Below are 16,158 nucleotides of genomic sequence, written 5' to 3' on the forward strand. Positions count from 1 at the left end.
GTGTGTCTGAACCCTGAACGTTATCAGGAAGGCTATTCCAGAGTTTGGGAGCCAAATGTGACAAAGTTGTACCTCCTTTAGTGGACTTTGTTATGCTAGGTACTACCAAGAGTCCAGAGTTTTGCGGCCTTAGGGAGCGGGTTGGATTGTAGCGTGGTAGAAGACTAGTTAATTAGACTAGCTAGTTAGTAATATTTTGTAACTGATACAGAATTTAAGATTTTGGACTGCCTGTAGCTTGTTTATTGAAGATGCAGGACAACCACCGAGCAGTGCATAACAATAGTCCAGTCTAGAGGTCATGAATGCATGAACTAGCTTTTCTGCATCAGAAACAGGTAACATGTTTCGTAGCTTGGCAATGTTTCTAAGATGGAAGAATGCTGTTTTTGTAACATGGGAAATATGATTTTCAAAAGACAAGTTGCTGTCTAATGTAACACCCACATTTTTGACTGTAGAGAAAATAACATTACATTAATCTAAACAACAGAGACTAATATTAAACAATGCTCTTATTGATTGGATAAAAGTGTCAGCCAAACGCATGAATGTAAATGCATTGTGCCGAAACTGGTTTATAATCTCAGTTAACACAAACTGTAAACATTTCATCTAGGTGTCACCTATAATGCACACCTTTTACATTTTTTATATTTATTAAAATCTACTGTAAATCATATGTAAAATTTGCTATTTTTCAGTACCGAATGGGCTCAAACGCAAAATATGCCATAATTTAAAGCTCAATAGCATTTGATGAGAATGACTTACAGTCATAACACAAACTGTAAACTGTTCATCTAGATGTCAACTATAATGCACGCCTTTTACATTTTTGATATTTATTAAAATCTACTGTAAATCATATGTAAAACTAGCTATTTTTCAGTACCAAATGGGCTCAAACGCAAAATATGCCATAATTTAAAGCTCAATAGCATTTTAGGAGAATGACTTACAGTTATAACACAAACTGTAAACTGTTCATCTGGGTGCAAACTGTAATGCACACCTTTACATTTTTGATATTTATTAAAATCTACTGTAAATCATATGTAAAACTAGCTATTTTTCAGTACCAAATGGGCTCAAACGCAAAATATGCCATAATTTAAAGCTCAATAGCATTTGATGAGAATGACTTACAGTTATAACACAAACTGTAAACTGTTCATCTAGATGTCAACTACAATGCACGCCTTTTACATTTTTGATATTTATTCAAATCTACTGTAAATCATATGTAAAACTAGCTATTTTTCAGTACCGAATGGGCTCAAATGCAAATTTAAAGCTCAATAGCATTTGAGCAGACTGGCTTACAAGCTTACATACCTTTCCTTTATGAAGTGGTGACGTCCTGGCTTTGAAAATGCATACAGTTTCAAAGTGTTTATCCAAACATCTCAGGAGATTCTCTTGCTCCCTGTATTTGGCGCACTGTGTTCCTGTGCTCGTGCTGTGCCGCTGGTTCAGTGGCTTGCGTTTTGTTTACCAAAATATGTCGCAATGATTTGTAATAATAGAGTTGTTATAAAGTCAAGTCCTGCCGAGTCATGAAGGTCAGGTCAAGTCAAGTCTCAAGTCACTGGATCTCAAGTCCAAGTCAAGTCATTTTCTTTATTTAGTCAAGCAAGTCACAAGTTCATAAATTTACGACTCGAGTCAAGTCATGAGTCCCCCACCTCTCGATATTTGTACTGGAAAACAAGACAAAAATACTGAGAAGGAAAATCATGTTTTGCAGTGTAAATATTTAGAAATATTAAGGCAGACTGATTTGTGATTTGAAGTTTGTCATAACTGGCAACAATGAATAAAAGAGCGTAACAGTTGGAGATCAGCAGTCACATGCAGGATTGGATGAGGTTTGATGGGAGGAGCTGAGAAAGAGAATAAGAGAGAGACAGATGATCAGACTGACACAAACTCATCAGAAATGGAGCTGGACACAGTGTTCACCATGCTTCTGCTCTCAGGTACGCATGTGTGCCTTTATAAACACCCTTCAAAAGTTTGGGTTCTTTAGGATTGTTAATGTTTTTGTTTACCAAGGCTGCATTGATCAAAAATACAGTACAAATTGTGAAATATTATTACAATTTAAAATAACTGTTTTCTATGTGAATATGCTGATTTGCTGCTCAAGGAACATTTCTGATTATTATCAATGTTGAAAACAGGAAACCATGATGCACTTTATTTGTCAGGATTAACCAATGAATAGAGAGTATAAAAGAACAGCATTTATTTGAAATAGAAATCTTTTGTGACATTACTGTCACTTTTTATCAATTTAATGTGTTTTATAGGTTTAATTGTTTATTAAAAGTATTAATTTCATAGTGAAGTTATTTTCAAACATGAAAACAGTCTGAAATGAACCCTTGTCCTCCGCAGCCGTCTTCAGTTCATCGGTTCCTCGTCAGTTTGAGTTTGTTCAGATGAGCATGAATTGCACTGATGCTCAGAAATACTGCCGTAAGAACTACAGCGATCTGGCCTCCATTGAAAACAGCGCCGATGTGACCAAGCTGCTGAAGAGTGTGAACGAATCTAGTGATGTCTTTCGTGTCTGGATCGGGCTGATGAACACTTTCAGAAGTGAATGGAAGTGGTCTCTGGGTGACCCTGTGTTTTACACGGCTCAAGATTCAGTGTTTCGCAACTGGGCGTCAAATCAGCCGAACAACAGTCAACATTACTGCGCTTATATGAGTCAGGATGGACTGTGGTGTGATGACAACTGTAATAGCCAAAGGTTTTTCATCTGCTACAATGGTGAGTCAATCACACAGAAATGCTTTTTTTTATTTTTTTTATTCTAGTTAATTTTATTGTATTGGACTCAAATCTACTGACTTCACAAACATTTGAAACTGACTTATTGATCTGAGCTTATGTACAGTTTTTGAGTGAAAATTGCCAAGATTATCCACAAATAATGTTTGTTTGTTTTTTTTCACTCATAATCTGAGGTGCATAAGCTTAGACCAATGAGGCCTACGATCAATCAGTTTCAAAAAAGAATTTATCACAAGTACATTTAAAGAATCTTTTATAGAATTTTACTCAGTTTTGTTTTTTTTGTATAACATCAGTTGGTAACACTTTAGAATACTGTTAGATTCTAGAATCGTTTAGAATCGTTAATGAATAATTACACTCTTAAAAATAAAGGTGCTACACGATGAATCTTTTTTGTCTAAATGGTTCCATAAAGAACCTTTAACATCTGATTAAAAAGATTGTATTCTTCAGATTATAAAGAGGTAAGAAATAGATGGTTCTTAAAAGAACCTTTGATTGAATGGTTCTTTGTGGAACCAAAACAAGTAACAGATGACAAAATCACTTCAATAATACCTCGAACACAACCACAACACACACACGCATGCACACACGGCGTAAACACAAACTCAGGAACAATAACAAAATTAACCAAGATGAGACCCAGGCAAAACAGCAGTGCTGTCACAGCAGTAGATGAATTCTGCCCCAAACTAACAATCACAGAAACCCTTGCATGTGCAGTTACCTGCCGAACATGGAAGAGTTACAATAAACTGGGCTAACAATTGTACGTAACACGAGGGCGTTATGGCGCCATACTACAAACTGTCACCAGTCACAGAAAATTGTGGCTATTTGGGCATGTTACTCTGAAAATGTAATTAAATTACTGATTATTCCTTTTAAAAGTAATCACATTACTGTTCTGATGACTTTATTTCAAAAGTAATTAGTTACATTACTAGTTACGTAACTTATTTATGTGACTACATCCATGAAATTTACATGAAATCCCAGCATAAACGCTCCTGATAAATATTTGCTATTAAAGCATCAACATTCACAGAACACTGTTATTTTTAACTAAAGCAAGCATACGCAGCTGCGTACATGGTTTGGCATGGCATAATGCCAGCAAATAGCGCTGCTTTTATAATCTCTAAAAAGATGACATCTCAGTTCATTGCAATCTCACAAAGCTCTGTTATAACACAATGAATATATGCATAATTAATCTTTCATAATGTCTACAATTCGTGTGTTGTAATGAGAGGATACTTTAGCACGCACATTTCAGCACTGCACTCCTGAGGGCCATTGCGTTCCAGTCAACATTGCTCAACGCTGCAAACACGTGTCATAGCCTAAATAGAAACTCGGCCTACGCTTGCGCCTGTTAATTGTTTTTTATTTTATATTAGTTCTTGTTGCTTTTGTGCAATAGATGAATAACAATTTATTTGTTTTAGATATTTTATGTTTAGATTTTTCTATTTTGTGGGAGTCCCGTGAATCATTTTATTCTCCCGCATCCCGCACACACACGAGTGTCTACCCGCCCGCACCAGCACTCGCCCATCTTGTCCTGCGCCGCTAAGTAATGCGTTACTGTCCAACACTGGTGACGACAAACTACAAACAAATCAGCCTCTTTTGTTAATGGCCAAAGTTCCTTCTAGCAATGAGACAAGCCTACATGTGAACCATTGTGAGCGTCCAACACACAGCAGCTGGAAAACCGGAAACAACGATCCTGGCGGTAACAAGTACACTGATATTACCATCCCATGTGTCTATATGCAAATTTGCAGCTGCACAGCTGCTACACCTACCATCAATTCACAACCTGAAATATCCACAGAAAGGGGCGGTACCACTGATGGCGTATCCCGAGACACAAAACACTCTCGTTTTTATAATCCCCAAAATGTGCTCTGATAGGTTTAAAGTTTTAGCATGACACCAGCCTATAGCAATAAGGGTTATACCACCGTGTACACAAGTAATAGCCAGTGAAGGGTGCAAGCAACCAAGTCATGATGATGTATCTTTTCAAAATGCTTTCACTGGATTCTAATGATCGTACGCAGTGTTTATATCTGCTGCAATGATTGATTCTCTCCACAGCATAGACATGTGCACTAGATCATCACTGGTAAACAAAGGCTGAAAATGAACATTTCTTGATTTTCTCTTCACATGCAGACAGCAGTAAAGGATTCACCCTCGTGCAGCAGTCGATGAGCTGGAGATCTGCTCAGAGCTACTGCAGAGGGAATCACACGGATCTGAGCAGCGTGAGGAACCAGAGTGAGAACCAGCAGATTCAGCAGCTCATGAACACTGGAGGAGTCACTGCCATCTGGATCGGTCTGTTCAGAGACTCATGGGAATGGTCCGACAAGAGTACATCCTCGTTTAGAAACTGGGCATCCACTGAACCCAATGACAATTTAGGCAATGAAGACGCCACAGTGCTTGTGATAAGTGGAGAGAGAAGGGGTCAGTGGGCGGACTGGCCTTGTAATACACTATTTCCCTTCGTCTGTCAAGAAGGTGAGTCGATACTTGGACTTGCATGTGTAAAATGAGAGAACGTTATCAAGCAAAATCTCAAATGTCTCTTCCAGATCAGTTCATACTCATCAAGCAGAATCTGAGCTGGAGTGAAGCCATGACGTACTGCAGACAGAATCACGTGGACCTGGTGTCGGTTCCCAGCCCCCAGATTGAGCAGCGGGTGATGAGCGCAGCGAGAAGAGCCTCGACGACAGCCGTGTGGATGGGTTTGCATCACTACTGCAGCATGAACATGTGGCTGTGGCTGCGCGGCGAGGTGGTCTGTTATCAGAACTGGGCCGTGGGGAACGGCACTGGACCACACAACTGTCACGAGCGGAGAGTCTGAGCCATTCAGTCATCTGGAGATCAGCGCTGGGTCAGCCTTCCTCCGACCATCAGACTCAACTTCATCTGCACCAACTCTGAGCCTTGAGTGTCTGTTTGCACTGCGAAGAATGACATCTTTTTTACAATACAAATATCTGAACTTCCTCAACACTCATAATCATTCATAAGACCATTTCAAACAAAAAATAAATAAATGTTACGTTTCCTGTTCTGGTCATTTTGACCCGGGTATGATGAGAGTACCATTAGGTGTCAAAATACTTTTTGTAAAGTGAACCCTGAAGTTATATTAGTGTGAAAACACTTTTGTAATGTATAGTTGGCCTTTTCCTCAATATCTCTTTTGTTTTGGGGAGGAATTTTGTTTTGATAAACATGAATATGTATTTCTATTGACAAACCATTTCAACATTCAAACCTTAGTAATGAGAAGTTATATGATCAGATACAATATAGTTTTAGTAAAAAAAATAAATAAAAGTTGTCTGTTTAATAAAATAATGATTCTTCAAGTCCAAATGGACCCATAATGCAAAAATAGTACAGAACATGAATACATTATGAGGATTAAATAAAAATGCATTCACTTGAGATGCAAGATATAAAGTAGTTTTTTCTAAAAAATGTTTAAAAATTAAGAACATTTTTACCTAAAACAAGAACAAATATCTGCACGTGAGGTCAGAAAAATAGACCTATTTCAAAGAGAAAAGAAGAGTATTTTTTGAGCACATTGACAACCATTTGTTCTTGTTTTCAGTTTAAACACTTCATTTTGATCACTTTCCCAAAAAACAAAACTTTTGTTCTGTCATTTTGCTTCTCAAGTAAATGTATCTTGATTTAAGAATATTTGTACTGAAAAGCAAGAAAAATAAACTAAGCAGGAAAATCATAGCAGTGTGTGCATAACCAATGTTTTATTCTTTATTAATATGTGTCGCATTCATGTAGTTCAGTGCGACAGTAACTCTGATTCTCATTTGCTTAGTTTCAGTGTTTTATTGGTGGTTTTTAGGGAATAATCTGTGAGACTTTAAACAGCATTGTATTAAATATATAATAAAATGATACACACAGCGTTTGTTGTGTGAGTCTGATCCCAAAGGAAAACTCTTTGCCGTTTACACCGATGGCATGTCATTGATTTTACATGATATTTGTTGTGTCTGACGTTGTGAGCAACTGAAGTGGTCGGTGAAGTTGAACAGAGCTCATGATTATGCACATGAGCAGTGATTATAGGGGCAGAGCCAGTGTAGGTGATTGATGCATCACAGACTCGCCCCCCTTGACTGCATCATGTGGTCATAATCATAGTTTGTGCATTCATTTCAGTATGACCTGTTGGTGACACTTTAGTTTCTTGAAATTTTAAAATCTTGCAAATTTTGAATTCAACAGAAGTTAATGTTGGGGGTAGTCATGGCCTAATGGTTAGGGAGTCGGGTTTGTAACCTGAAGGTTGCTGGTTCGATTCTCATGCCTCAGGCAGGAATTGAAGGTGGGGATTGTGAATGAACAGCACTCTCTCCACCTTCAATACCATGACTAAGGTGCCCTTGAGCAAGGCACCGAACCCCTAATTGCTCTGCATGTGCGTGCGTGTGTGCGCTTGGATGGGTTAAATGCAGAGCACTAATTTCGAGTATGGGTCACCATACTTGACAATACGTCACTAACTTAAAAATACAAAGTTACTGGGTATTGTATTCAGGTCAGTCTCTCCTGGCTGGTTTGTTAAATTTAGCTGTATTTGGCTGAGCCGTGGTTTGGGTGGCTCGCCGATGTTTTTGATTTCTGTAATACTTCAAATCAGAAGCTTGACCAGAGTTCTTGTAAGGAGAATAATTTATTGAAGGTGGTAGTGTAGAAGTTCTTCAGTAGTGATGTTGGTATGTCAAGAAACCCAGCCCAAGATACTGTCTGTGAGGAAAAAAAATAAAAATACAATAACACCCCGTGGAAAGCCCATGATACTTTAACCTCATGAGGACCTGGCATGACCTCTTCTATGGAGAGCTCATGATACACTATCCTGTAATTAAACCTATTACTAAAGTTATTAATCTTTCAATTTCCCAGGGAAAATTCCCAAGTGTTTGGAAGTTTCAATATACTACTGTATGATTGTATTGTGTAATTATTAAATTTTCTAGAATGTATTTTTGATTAAATTTTCTTTAGGGTGACTTGTAACATCTTGTCCAGGGCCTACGGATGAAAAATAGCCTTTGGCTAATTCTGGTACATTTACAGGAATGTTTTATTAATGTACAATGTCCCTGTCAAGATAAATAATAATAATAATAATAAAGTAGCTTATCAGTGGTGACTGTCAAGTTGATGTAGATATGGCAGAAATGTACAGTAAAAATCAGTTAATGATGTAATCAAACAGACGATGAACACTATTAACAGCAATGATTAAATGTTGCAATCAAACTTAAGGCAAATTTTGGTAGTTATGTTGTTTGAGGATTGGCATCATCTCTTCTAGTTAATACGGCTAGTTAATACAGCATGCAAATCCCGATAGAAGACTTGTTAGGTACGCAGGAGCTAAAGCATTAAGGGACTTTTAAACAAGTAGTCATATTTTGTAACTGATACTTAACTTAATAGTTAGCCAGTGCAGAGAAGTTGGGGTTGAATGATCATATTTTCTTGACCTGGGGTCCGTTCTTCGTACGTCACTAACTCAGTTGGCTGGATTTGATTGTTGACGATTTCGCTTGTTCTTGGTTCTTTGAAGCTCATCCTAGACATGTTGTCATAGCAACGGGTCCGTAAACTTAAACCTGCTCGGGAGCAGGTTTATTTCATGTAAACAGGATTAGATTGCACCTTTTTAAGCAGAATTGATACTTAAAAGCTGTCCTAGCCACCGCTACTTTATTACAAGAGTACCCTACTGGTCCAGGGACAATAATTTAAAATAAAAATGTAAAAATTAATTTGAAAATAATATAACAATATAATATAATGATGTTGTGTATTCTATAATACTATAGACACAGCCAGTTTTACTCATTGAAATATTTGATGAAATAATTACTTTATAATTGTATTGGAGTCTGAATCGTTAATTTGAGTGATGACAGATATTATGGGAGGGGCTTGATGGAGCGCAGAGATGCAAATAACTGGATCTCTAAGAAACTTTAATTAATGCTGTCACAACAAATTTGCTTCAAAGATAAAATTAAATTAATTGCTAATTACAACATTGACATAAAAATGTAAAGATTTTGATTAAAGATTACCAAAACAAACAACTATTTTCAAAGGATTAACTTGCACAGATTAATTATTTACCTTAAAACTAACAATGTGCACTAACAAAATAAATATTGTACATTTTGATTTCATGCGGACTCTAATATTTGTGTATTTTTATTGTTATTTTGTGTTTTATCCAAGGTTTTATCCAAGGTTTAAAATTTTACCTGAAGAATCCTGATGTTCCTGTCTGACTTTTTTTAAACACACTCACTTGATCATAAACTCATCATACAGTTATTACCAGGAAAATACCAGGGGCCTCATTTATAAAGCGTGTGTACACTCAGATTTGATCTTAGAGTGTGCGTACGCTTAAATCCACGCCAACGTTCATATTTATAAAAACGGTCTTTGATGTGGAAAAGTGCTTACCCAGCAGGCACCAGACGTCTATGTAACATCAGGTTGACGTTGGACATGACGTCGGACAGATGTTGCATTTTGGTTGAAAATTCGACGTTGACTTAACGTTGGATTTTGGTTGCACAACCTAAAAACAACAAAATCTCAACGTCAGCTGACGTCGGTATTGGACGTCAATTTAACATTGACATTAGACGTTGAATTTACATTGAATTTTGGTCACCCGATGTCGCAACCGAAATTTAACCAAATATCAACGTCTTATGATGTTGTGTGCCTTTTTTGTGCCTGCTGGGTAGCGTCACATCAGGGTCTGAGCAGACGTACGCACTTTTTTTAGTATTGCAGGTTTTTTAAAATATAAGCTGTTCTTGAAGCTTGCGGTTCTAAATTATGATGATTGGTGATATTTTATATGTCAATGCTATTAATTAGGAGTCGTTTACAAGGCAGAGAGCTGAAACCATTTAATTGCATGCAAGTTCAAGATCATTTGCGATTCATAGATTTCACATCTGAAAGAAACGCATACAAGCGCTTTCTATTCATACGTTCATTGTATGAATCGCACGTACGCATATCTGAGAAATGATTGTATATATAGTATTTTAGAGTTTTAACTTTTAGTTTTAGTTACTTTTTCTTATTTGTAAGTCGCTTTGGATAAAAGCGTCTGCTAAATGACTAAAAGTAAAGTAAGTAATGAAAAAGAGTTTTATTAATCAAAATATAACTTATTCGAGTATAATCAATTATTTATTTCTGCATTTCTTTGTCCGTAGGGTAAATAGCAATCTTTGAGGCCACAGTGATACCTTGTGTTGCCCAAACCAAATACAAGAAATGTAGCCTACATGACGTGCCTGTTGATAGTCTGAAGATGAAGGACTTACAGGTGCATCTCAATAAATTAGAATGTCGTGGAAAAGTTAATTTATTTCAGTAATTCAACTCAAATTGTGAAACTTGTGTATTAAATAAATTCAGTGCACACAGACTTAAGTAGTTTAAGTTCTTTTAATTGTGATGATTTTGGCTCACATTTAACAAAAACCCACCAATTCACTCTCTCAACAAATTAGAATACTTCATAAGACCAATAAAAAAAACATTTTTAATGAATTGTTGGCCTTCTGGAAAGCATGTTCATGTACTGTATATGTACTCAATACTTGGTAGGGGCTCCTTTTGCTTTAATTACTGCCTCAATTCGGCGTGGCATGGAGGTGATCAGTTTGTGGCACTGCTGAGGTGGTATGAGAGCCCAGGTTTCTTTGACAGTGGCCTTCAGCTCATCTGCATTGCTCATCTTCCTCTGTTCAGGTCAGGCGAGTTTGCTGGCCAATCAAGCATAGCTTTTGGTACCTTTCCTGTAGCTCAAATAGTAGAGCATGGCGCTAGCAACGCCAAGATCATGGGTTCGATTCCCAGGGAAAGCAAGGGCTTATATAAAAAAAAAAATGTAAAAACTGTAACTTGAATGCAATGTAAGTCGCTTTGGATAAAAGCGTCTGATAAATGTAAATGTACCTTTGGCAGTGTGTGCAGGTGCCAGGTCCTGCTGGAAAATGAAATTAGCATCTCCATAAAGCTTGTCAGCCGAAGGAAGCATGAAGTTCTAAAAAAGTACAAGCTCTAAAATCACCTGGTAGATGGCTGCGTTGACTGTGAACTTCAGAAAACACAGTGGACCAACACCAGCAGATGACATGGCAGCCCAAATCATCACAGACTGTGGAAACTTCACACTGGACTTCAAGCAACATGGATTCTGTGCCTCTCCACTCTTCCTCCAGACTCTGGGACCTTGATTTCCAAATTTACTTTCATCTGAAAAGAGAACTCTGGATCACGGAGCAACAGTCCAGTTCTTTTTCTCCCAAAGCTCAGGTAAGATGCTTCTGACGTTGTCTCTGCTTCAGAAGTGGCTTGGTAGCCCTTTTCCTGAAGACGTCTGAGCGTGGTGACTCTTGATGCACTGACTCCAGCTTGAGTTCTCTCCTTGTGAAGCTCTCACAAGTGTTTGAATCAGCTTTGCTTGACTGTATTCTCAAGCTTGCAGTCATCCCTGTTGCTTGTGCACCTTTTCCTACCCAAATTCTTCCTTCCAGTCAATTTTGCATTTAATATGCTTTGATACAGCACTCTGTAAACAGCCACACCTTTCAGTAATGACCCTCTGTGACTTACCTTAACTTTTTCACGGCATTCTAATTTATTGAGATGCACCTGTAGATGGGCAATATAGCAAAAATCTTATATCACGGCTTAAGTCATTTAATATCACCCTAACTGGGTGAAATGGATACATATGCTCTTTATTCTGGACATGGCCATAAAACATCGTCCGATCTGTATTTCTGAGATGTCTTGGGCTGGCAAACATGAACAGTAACATCTTCAACAGATCTGATAACAGGCACTCTGAAATGGAAGCTCTTGATATTTTCCACATTTGGTGTGAATGGATGGGGCTCTTAGCAGAATTAAAAGAATGCAAAAAAGTAATGTAATTGCTGTGGGAGGAGCTGATTTGCCAAAATAAAAAAAAAATATATCAGTTTTTAATATATCTGTTACTGCCCAGCAGGCATAAGACATTGATATTTGGTTAAATTCTGGTTGCGACGTCGGGTGACCAAAATTCAATGTAAATTCAACGTCTAATGTCAATGTTAAATTGATGTCCAATACGGATTACGGACGTCAGCTGACATTGAGATTTTGTTGTTTTTAGGTTGTGTAACCAAAATCTAACGTTAAGTCAACGTCAAATTCACGTCAAATATTGACATCAACCCGATTTTCATTTTCAACCAAAATGCAACATCTGTCTGACATCATGTCCAACGTTAACCTGACGTTACAGACACGTCTGGTGCCTGCTGGGTGGATCCAGATGTCAAATTTTAGTGTCTATCAAAAAAAAAGTGATTTTACATAGAAAATCAATTAAATGCAAGTGTCTATATGTTTCAAATAACTTTTGTGAAAATGTCAAAATATAGGTGAAATAATGTCTCATCATTCAGCATAACACATATATTTATATAAAACAACATAGTTATTCTGACCTGTACTTATTAAAATATGTAAAAGAAAAAGTGATCATACTATATTTTATTATATTTTAAATGATTAAAAAACTTCTTGCTAACAATTGGGTAAAACCTAGTGGTGAGAAAGCCCTAACAACACCCCCTTTGTGGCACGTAGGATGCTCAGTTACGAGCGGACATTTTTGCATTTTCTGCTAAACAGACAATCTCCCTCCATTCTGCTCATATCCACAGGCACACGTTACATCCCACCACAAAAATAACTGTGACTGGACTGCATCACTTTGCTATGCAGTGGAGATGCTCTAACGATATTTCGTTGTTAATTATTATGACAATGAGAATAAAGAATTAAATTTAATTCATATAAAATGTAACTTTTTTGACAGGAAATAGCATATTAATTATCATACATGTTATAATTGCTGTATCAGGAGTGTATGCGATAGTTTCACATTAAAATAATCAATCTGTCATCATTTACTCACCATCATGTAATTTCAATCTACTTAGAAAGAAATACTTTCTTTCTGCTATAAGACACAAGCTTGAATTTATGAGAATATATCTGAGCAGCTCTCTTTCAAGATGAACATCTTAATTCTCAGCCTTTTCCTCACATAAATCATCATATCAGTATTCATTATAATAAAATGAGCATTTCATGCATTCACTGTAAAAAGAAAAACATTTATTGTGGAGGAAAAAAACAAAAAGTATCTTGATGCAGTAAGACGTTTGAATTGTCTCAATCGTTTTATAGTTCTTCTAAGTAACAATAGTTTGTTTAGCCAATCTAAATTTATGTGTTCTTGTAATGATGGTCGTCTTATTTTGCAAATAAAGATATTTTTGTCACAGTAACTGAAACAAGAATTACTGTTGAGTCAATTTATTTATTTTTTATTAAATATTAAAAGTCACCCCATTATCCTTTTTAGGTTAGATTTTAGGTCTATTTACAAATGACATGAAGTTAATATATCAGATCATAACTGTATATAGTGATGTACAGCTGTAATGAAAATGACTCTGAACTCTATTTCCTCACCTTGATGTGTTCAACTGTTTTCTCAAACTCTCCTTTAATGTTTTCATTGTGTTGAAGTTTCTCTTGTAATTATTTCAGTGCTGCATTGAGCTCCTCCTAGAATTAAACAAAATAAAAATACATAAAACACCAGATTACAGTCAAAAAAGAAAAGACGAAGATACAGTGCAAAAGTATTTGCCCCCATCCAGATTTCTTCTATTTTTATGAACATCTCATACTAAATTAATTCAGAAATTAAAACCTGCCATAAAACAAAGGCAACCTGAGTGAACACAATGTTTGTAAATGATAATGTTATTTATTGAAGCAAAAAAAGTGGTTTCACTTTATTTTGATGGTCCCTTTAACACAGGGCTATTCAATTGGCGGCCCGGAAGCAACCTCCAAATGGCCCAGCCCGTGGTTCCGCCAAAAATGCACATCCCTACATAAATTCATACAGTAGTACAGACCACGTAGCCTAGCAACACGCAAACAATGCAGAGCGTGCCGGTAGCCTAGATTACTATCAATATGTCTTTCTCAACACTGAAACGTAAAATTGCCAATGAAAACCGTCAGTTTAACCCTGCCTGGACTGACAAATACTTGTTTATTTTACCGCCACATCCAAACGCCAAACCGATGCGTTTAATTTGTAATGAGTGCGTTGCAGTACTTAAAGATTACAATATGCGGAGGCACCACGTTGAGAAACACCAGACTTTCCACACCAATTTTCCAGAGGGATCTCAAGAGAGGGCAGCAAAAGTGCAGAGTTTGATTGCATCTTACAACCGGAGCAGTACTACCATGGTGCAGTCATTCACAGCCCAAGAGAGAGCTACCGCAGCATCCCTTCGTGTTTCCTGGATATTGGCAAAAAAGAAAAGGCCATTCACAGACTCTGAAACCGTGAAGGACTGTATGCTGGCCGTCGTGGATTAGGGTGATAAATGACGATAAAATTAAAACGAGCGTGGCATCTGCTATAAAAAACGTACCCCTGTCAGATACTTCCAACATTCGTAGGGTTGAAATTCTTGCTGCAGATGTGTATGAAACGCTGTTAGGGGACCTGATGAAAGCTGATACTATGTCTATAGCAGTAGATGAGTCCACAGACAAAACTGATACTGCTCAGTTGTGCATATATGTCCGTTTTTTTGACAGCAAATGCTTCAGAGAGGAGCTGCTCTGCCTACTGCCGTTAGAAGGACACACAACGGGCGATATAGTCTTTGGGAAAATTTCTGCTTTTTTTAAAGACAATGGTCTGGATATGATGCGTGTGTGCATGCTTGTGACGGATGGGGCTCCATCCATGACAGGGAAAATGAATGGTTTGGCAGCACGTTGGTCCGCTGTTGCACCTCAGTTGATCTCCTTACACTGCATTGTGCATCAGGCGGTGTTGTGCGCAAAACTAAGCGGAGCGCTCAAAACGACAATGGACAACGTGATGGCTACAATTAATTTTATTCGCTCTACATCAAGCCTCCAACACCGCTTGTTCCGCATGCTGCTGTCAGAAATGTCTGCTGAGCACCACGACCTGCTTTTGCATAATGACGTGAGGTGGCTGTCCAAAGGCAAAGCACTGGTGCGTTTCTGTGGTCTCAGAGAGGAGATCATAACTTTCCTCCGCAGCAGCAAGCATAAAAAGGCAGAAACGCACTTGAGTCGCATACTGACGACAACTTCATGGCTGATGCCAGCTTTCTGAGCGACATATTCAAACACCTGAATGATCTCAATTTGGCACTACAAGGCAGAGACAAAACTGTCATCGACCTTGTGGAACAGATGCGCATTCCCAGTTAAACTGGACCTTTTCGCAACTGATTTGAGCACAGGCCGAATGCTGCATTTTCCGACACTCCAAATTCATCTCATCCCCGCACAAATCACGGATGTGATGACAGATTCCATTGCGAGGCTGAAAATGAACTTTGCTGGTCGATTGGATGGACTTGTTCTGCCCTCAGAGGTGGCCCTTTTTGTCAGAGACCCGTTCACTGTTGCATTAGAAGGGGACTTATCTGCCAGAGCAAAGCAAGTGGTTCCTTCCATTGACGAGAGGAAATTCACACTCGAACTTGTTGACATGCAGTCATCTGTAACCATGGCACAGGAGCTTTGCACTAACGGGCCTACAATGTTTTGGACTGATGTCAACGTACATAAGTTCCCTAACATTAAGAAAGTAGCGATCGTCATGCTCAGTATGTTTGGATCAACATACACATGTGAGTCACGTTTTTCACACATGAACTCCATAAAGAGCAACTATCGTTGCTCCCTGACTGACTGTACTCTCCACCAATGCCTTCAGATTGCATTGACAACTTACGAGCCTAAAGTCACTGCTCTCGTTCAAAACAAAAAAATGTCACTTCTCCCACTAAATCAGCTGGGTAACTGTAGCCTACATCAATATAATGTTGGATGTGTTACAAAGGCATACCTAATTATAAATGTGGTGATTTAAAATATGTTCCCTCAGTATGTGCAATATGTGCAGTAGTCCACCTTGTATTCATGTGTTAGTTATAGCCGTGAATACTGTGGACTTTTTTATTTTATGCACTTTGAGATGTTCCTGGGTCAAATGTGAGCAAGATGTTTATTTTGTTTCAAAAGGAAACTTAATGTTATTGCTTATCTACTACTGTGCACTATTTTGTTTTATGCACTTTGTGATCAGATAGG

At 37.8% G+C, this 16,158-nt stretch overlaps 1 protein-coding gene across 1 annotated transcript; it reads left to right on the forward strand.

Moving 5' to 3' along the window:
• Positions 1-1,826: 1,826 nt before the first annotated feature.
• LOC131536530 (macrophage mannose receptor 1-like) lies at positions 1,827-6,799 on the forward strand. Its single transcript, XM_058769525.1, has 4 exons — positions 1,827-1,982; positions 2,404-2,784; positions 5,002-5,352; positions 5,427-6,799. Exons 1-4 carry the CDS (start codon positions 1,877-1,879, stop codon positions 5,702-5,704), a joined length of 1,116 nt encoding a protein of 371 aa, XP_058625508.1. The 5' UTR covers positions 1,827-1,876; the 3' UTR covers positions 5,705-6,799.
• Positions 6,800-16,158: the final 9,359 nt, after the last annotated feature.

The sequence above is a fragment of the Onychostoma macrolepis genome, chromosome 03 (genome assembly GCF_012432095.1).
Source record: "Onychostoma macrolepis isolate SWU-2019 chromosome 03, ASM1243209v1, whole genome shotgun sequence".
Lineage (NCBI taxonomy): Eukaryota > Metazoa > Chordata > Actinopteri > Cypriniformes > Cyprinidae > Onychostoma > Onychostoma macrolepis.

Coding starts and splice junctions, on each gene's coding strand:
- LOC131536530 (XM_058769525.1), top strand. CDS start 1,877: ATGGGAGGAGCTGAGAAAGAGAATAAGAGAGAGACAGATGATCAGACT. Junction 1,983..2,403: donor CACCATGCTTCTGCTCTCAG/GTACGCATGTGT, acceptor TGTCCTCCGCAG/CCGTCTTCAGTTCATCGGTT. Junction 2,785..5,001: donor GTTTTTCATCTGCTACAATG/GTGAGTCAATCA, acceptor CTTCACATGCAG/ACAGCAGTAAAGGATTCACC.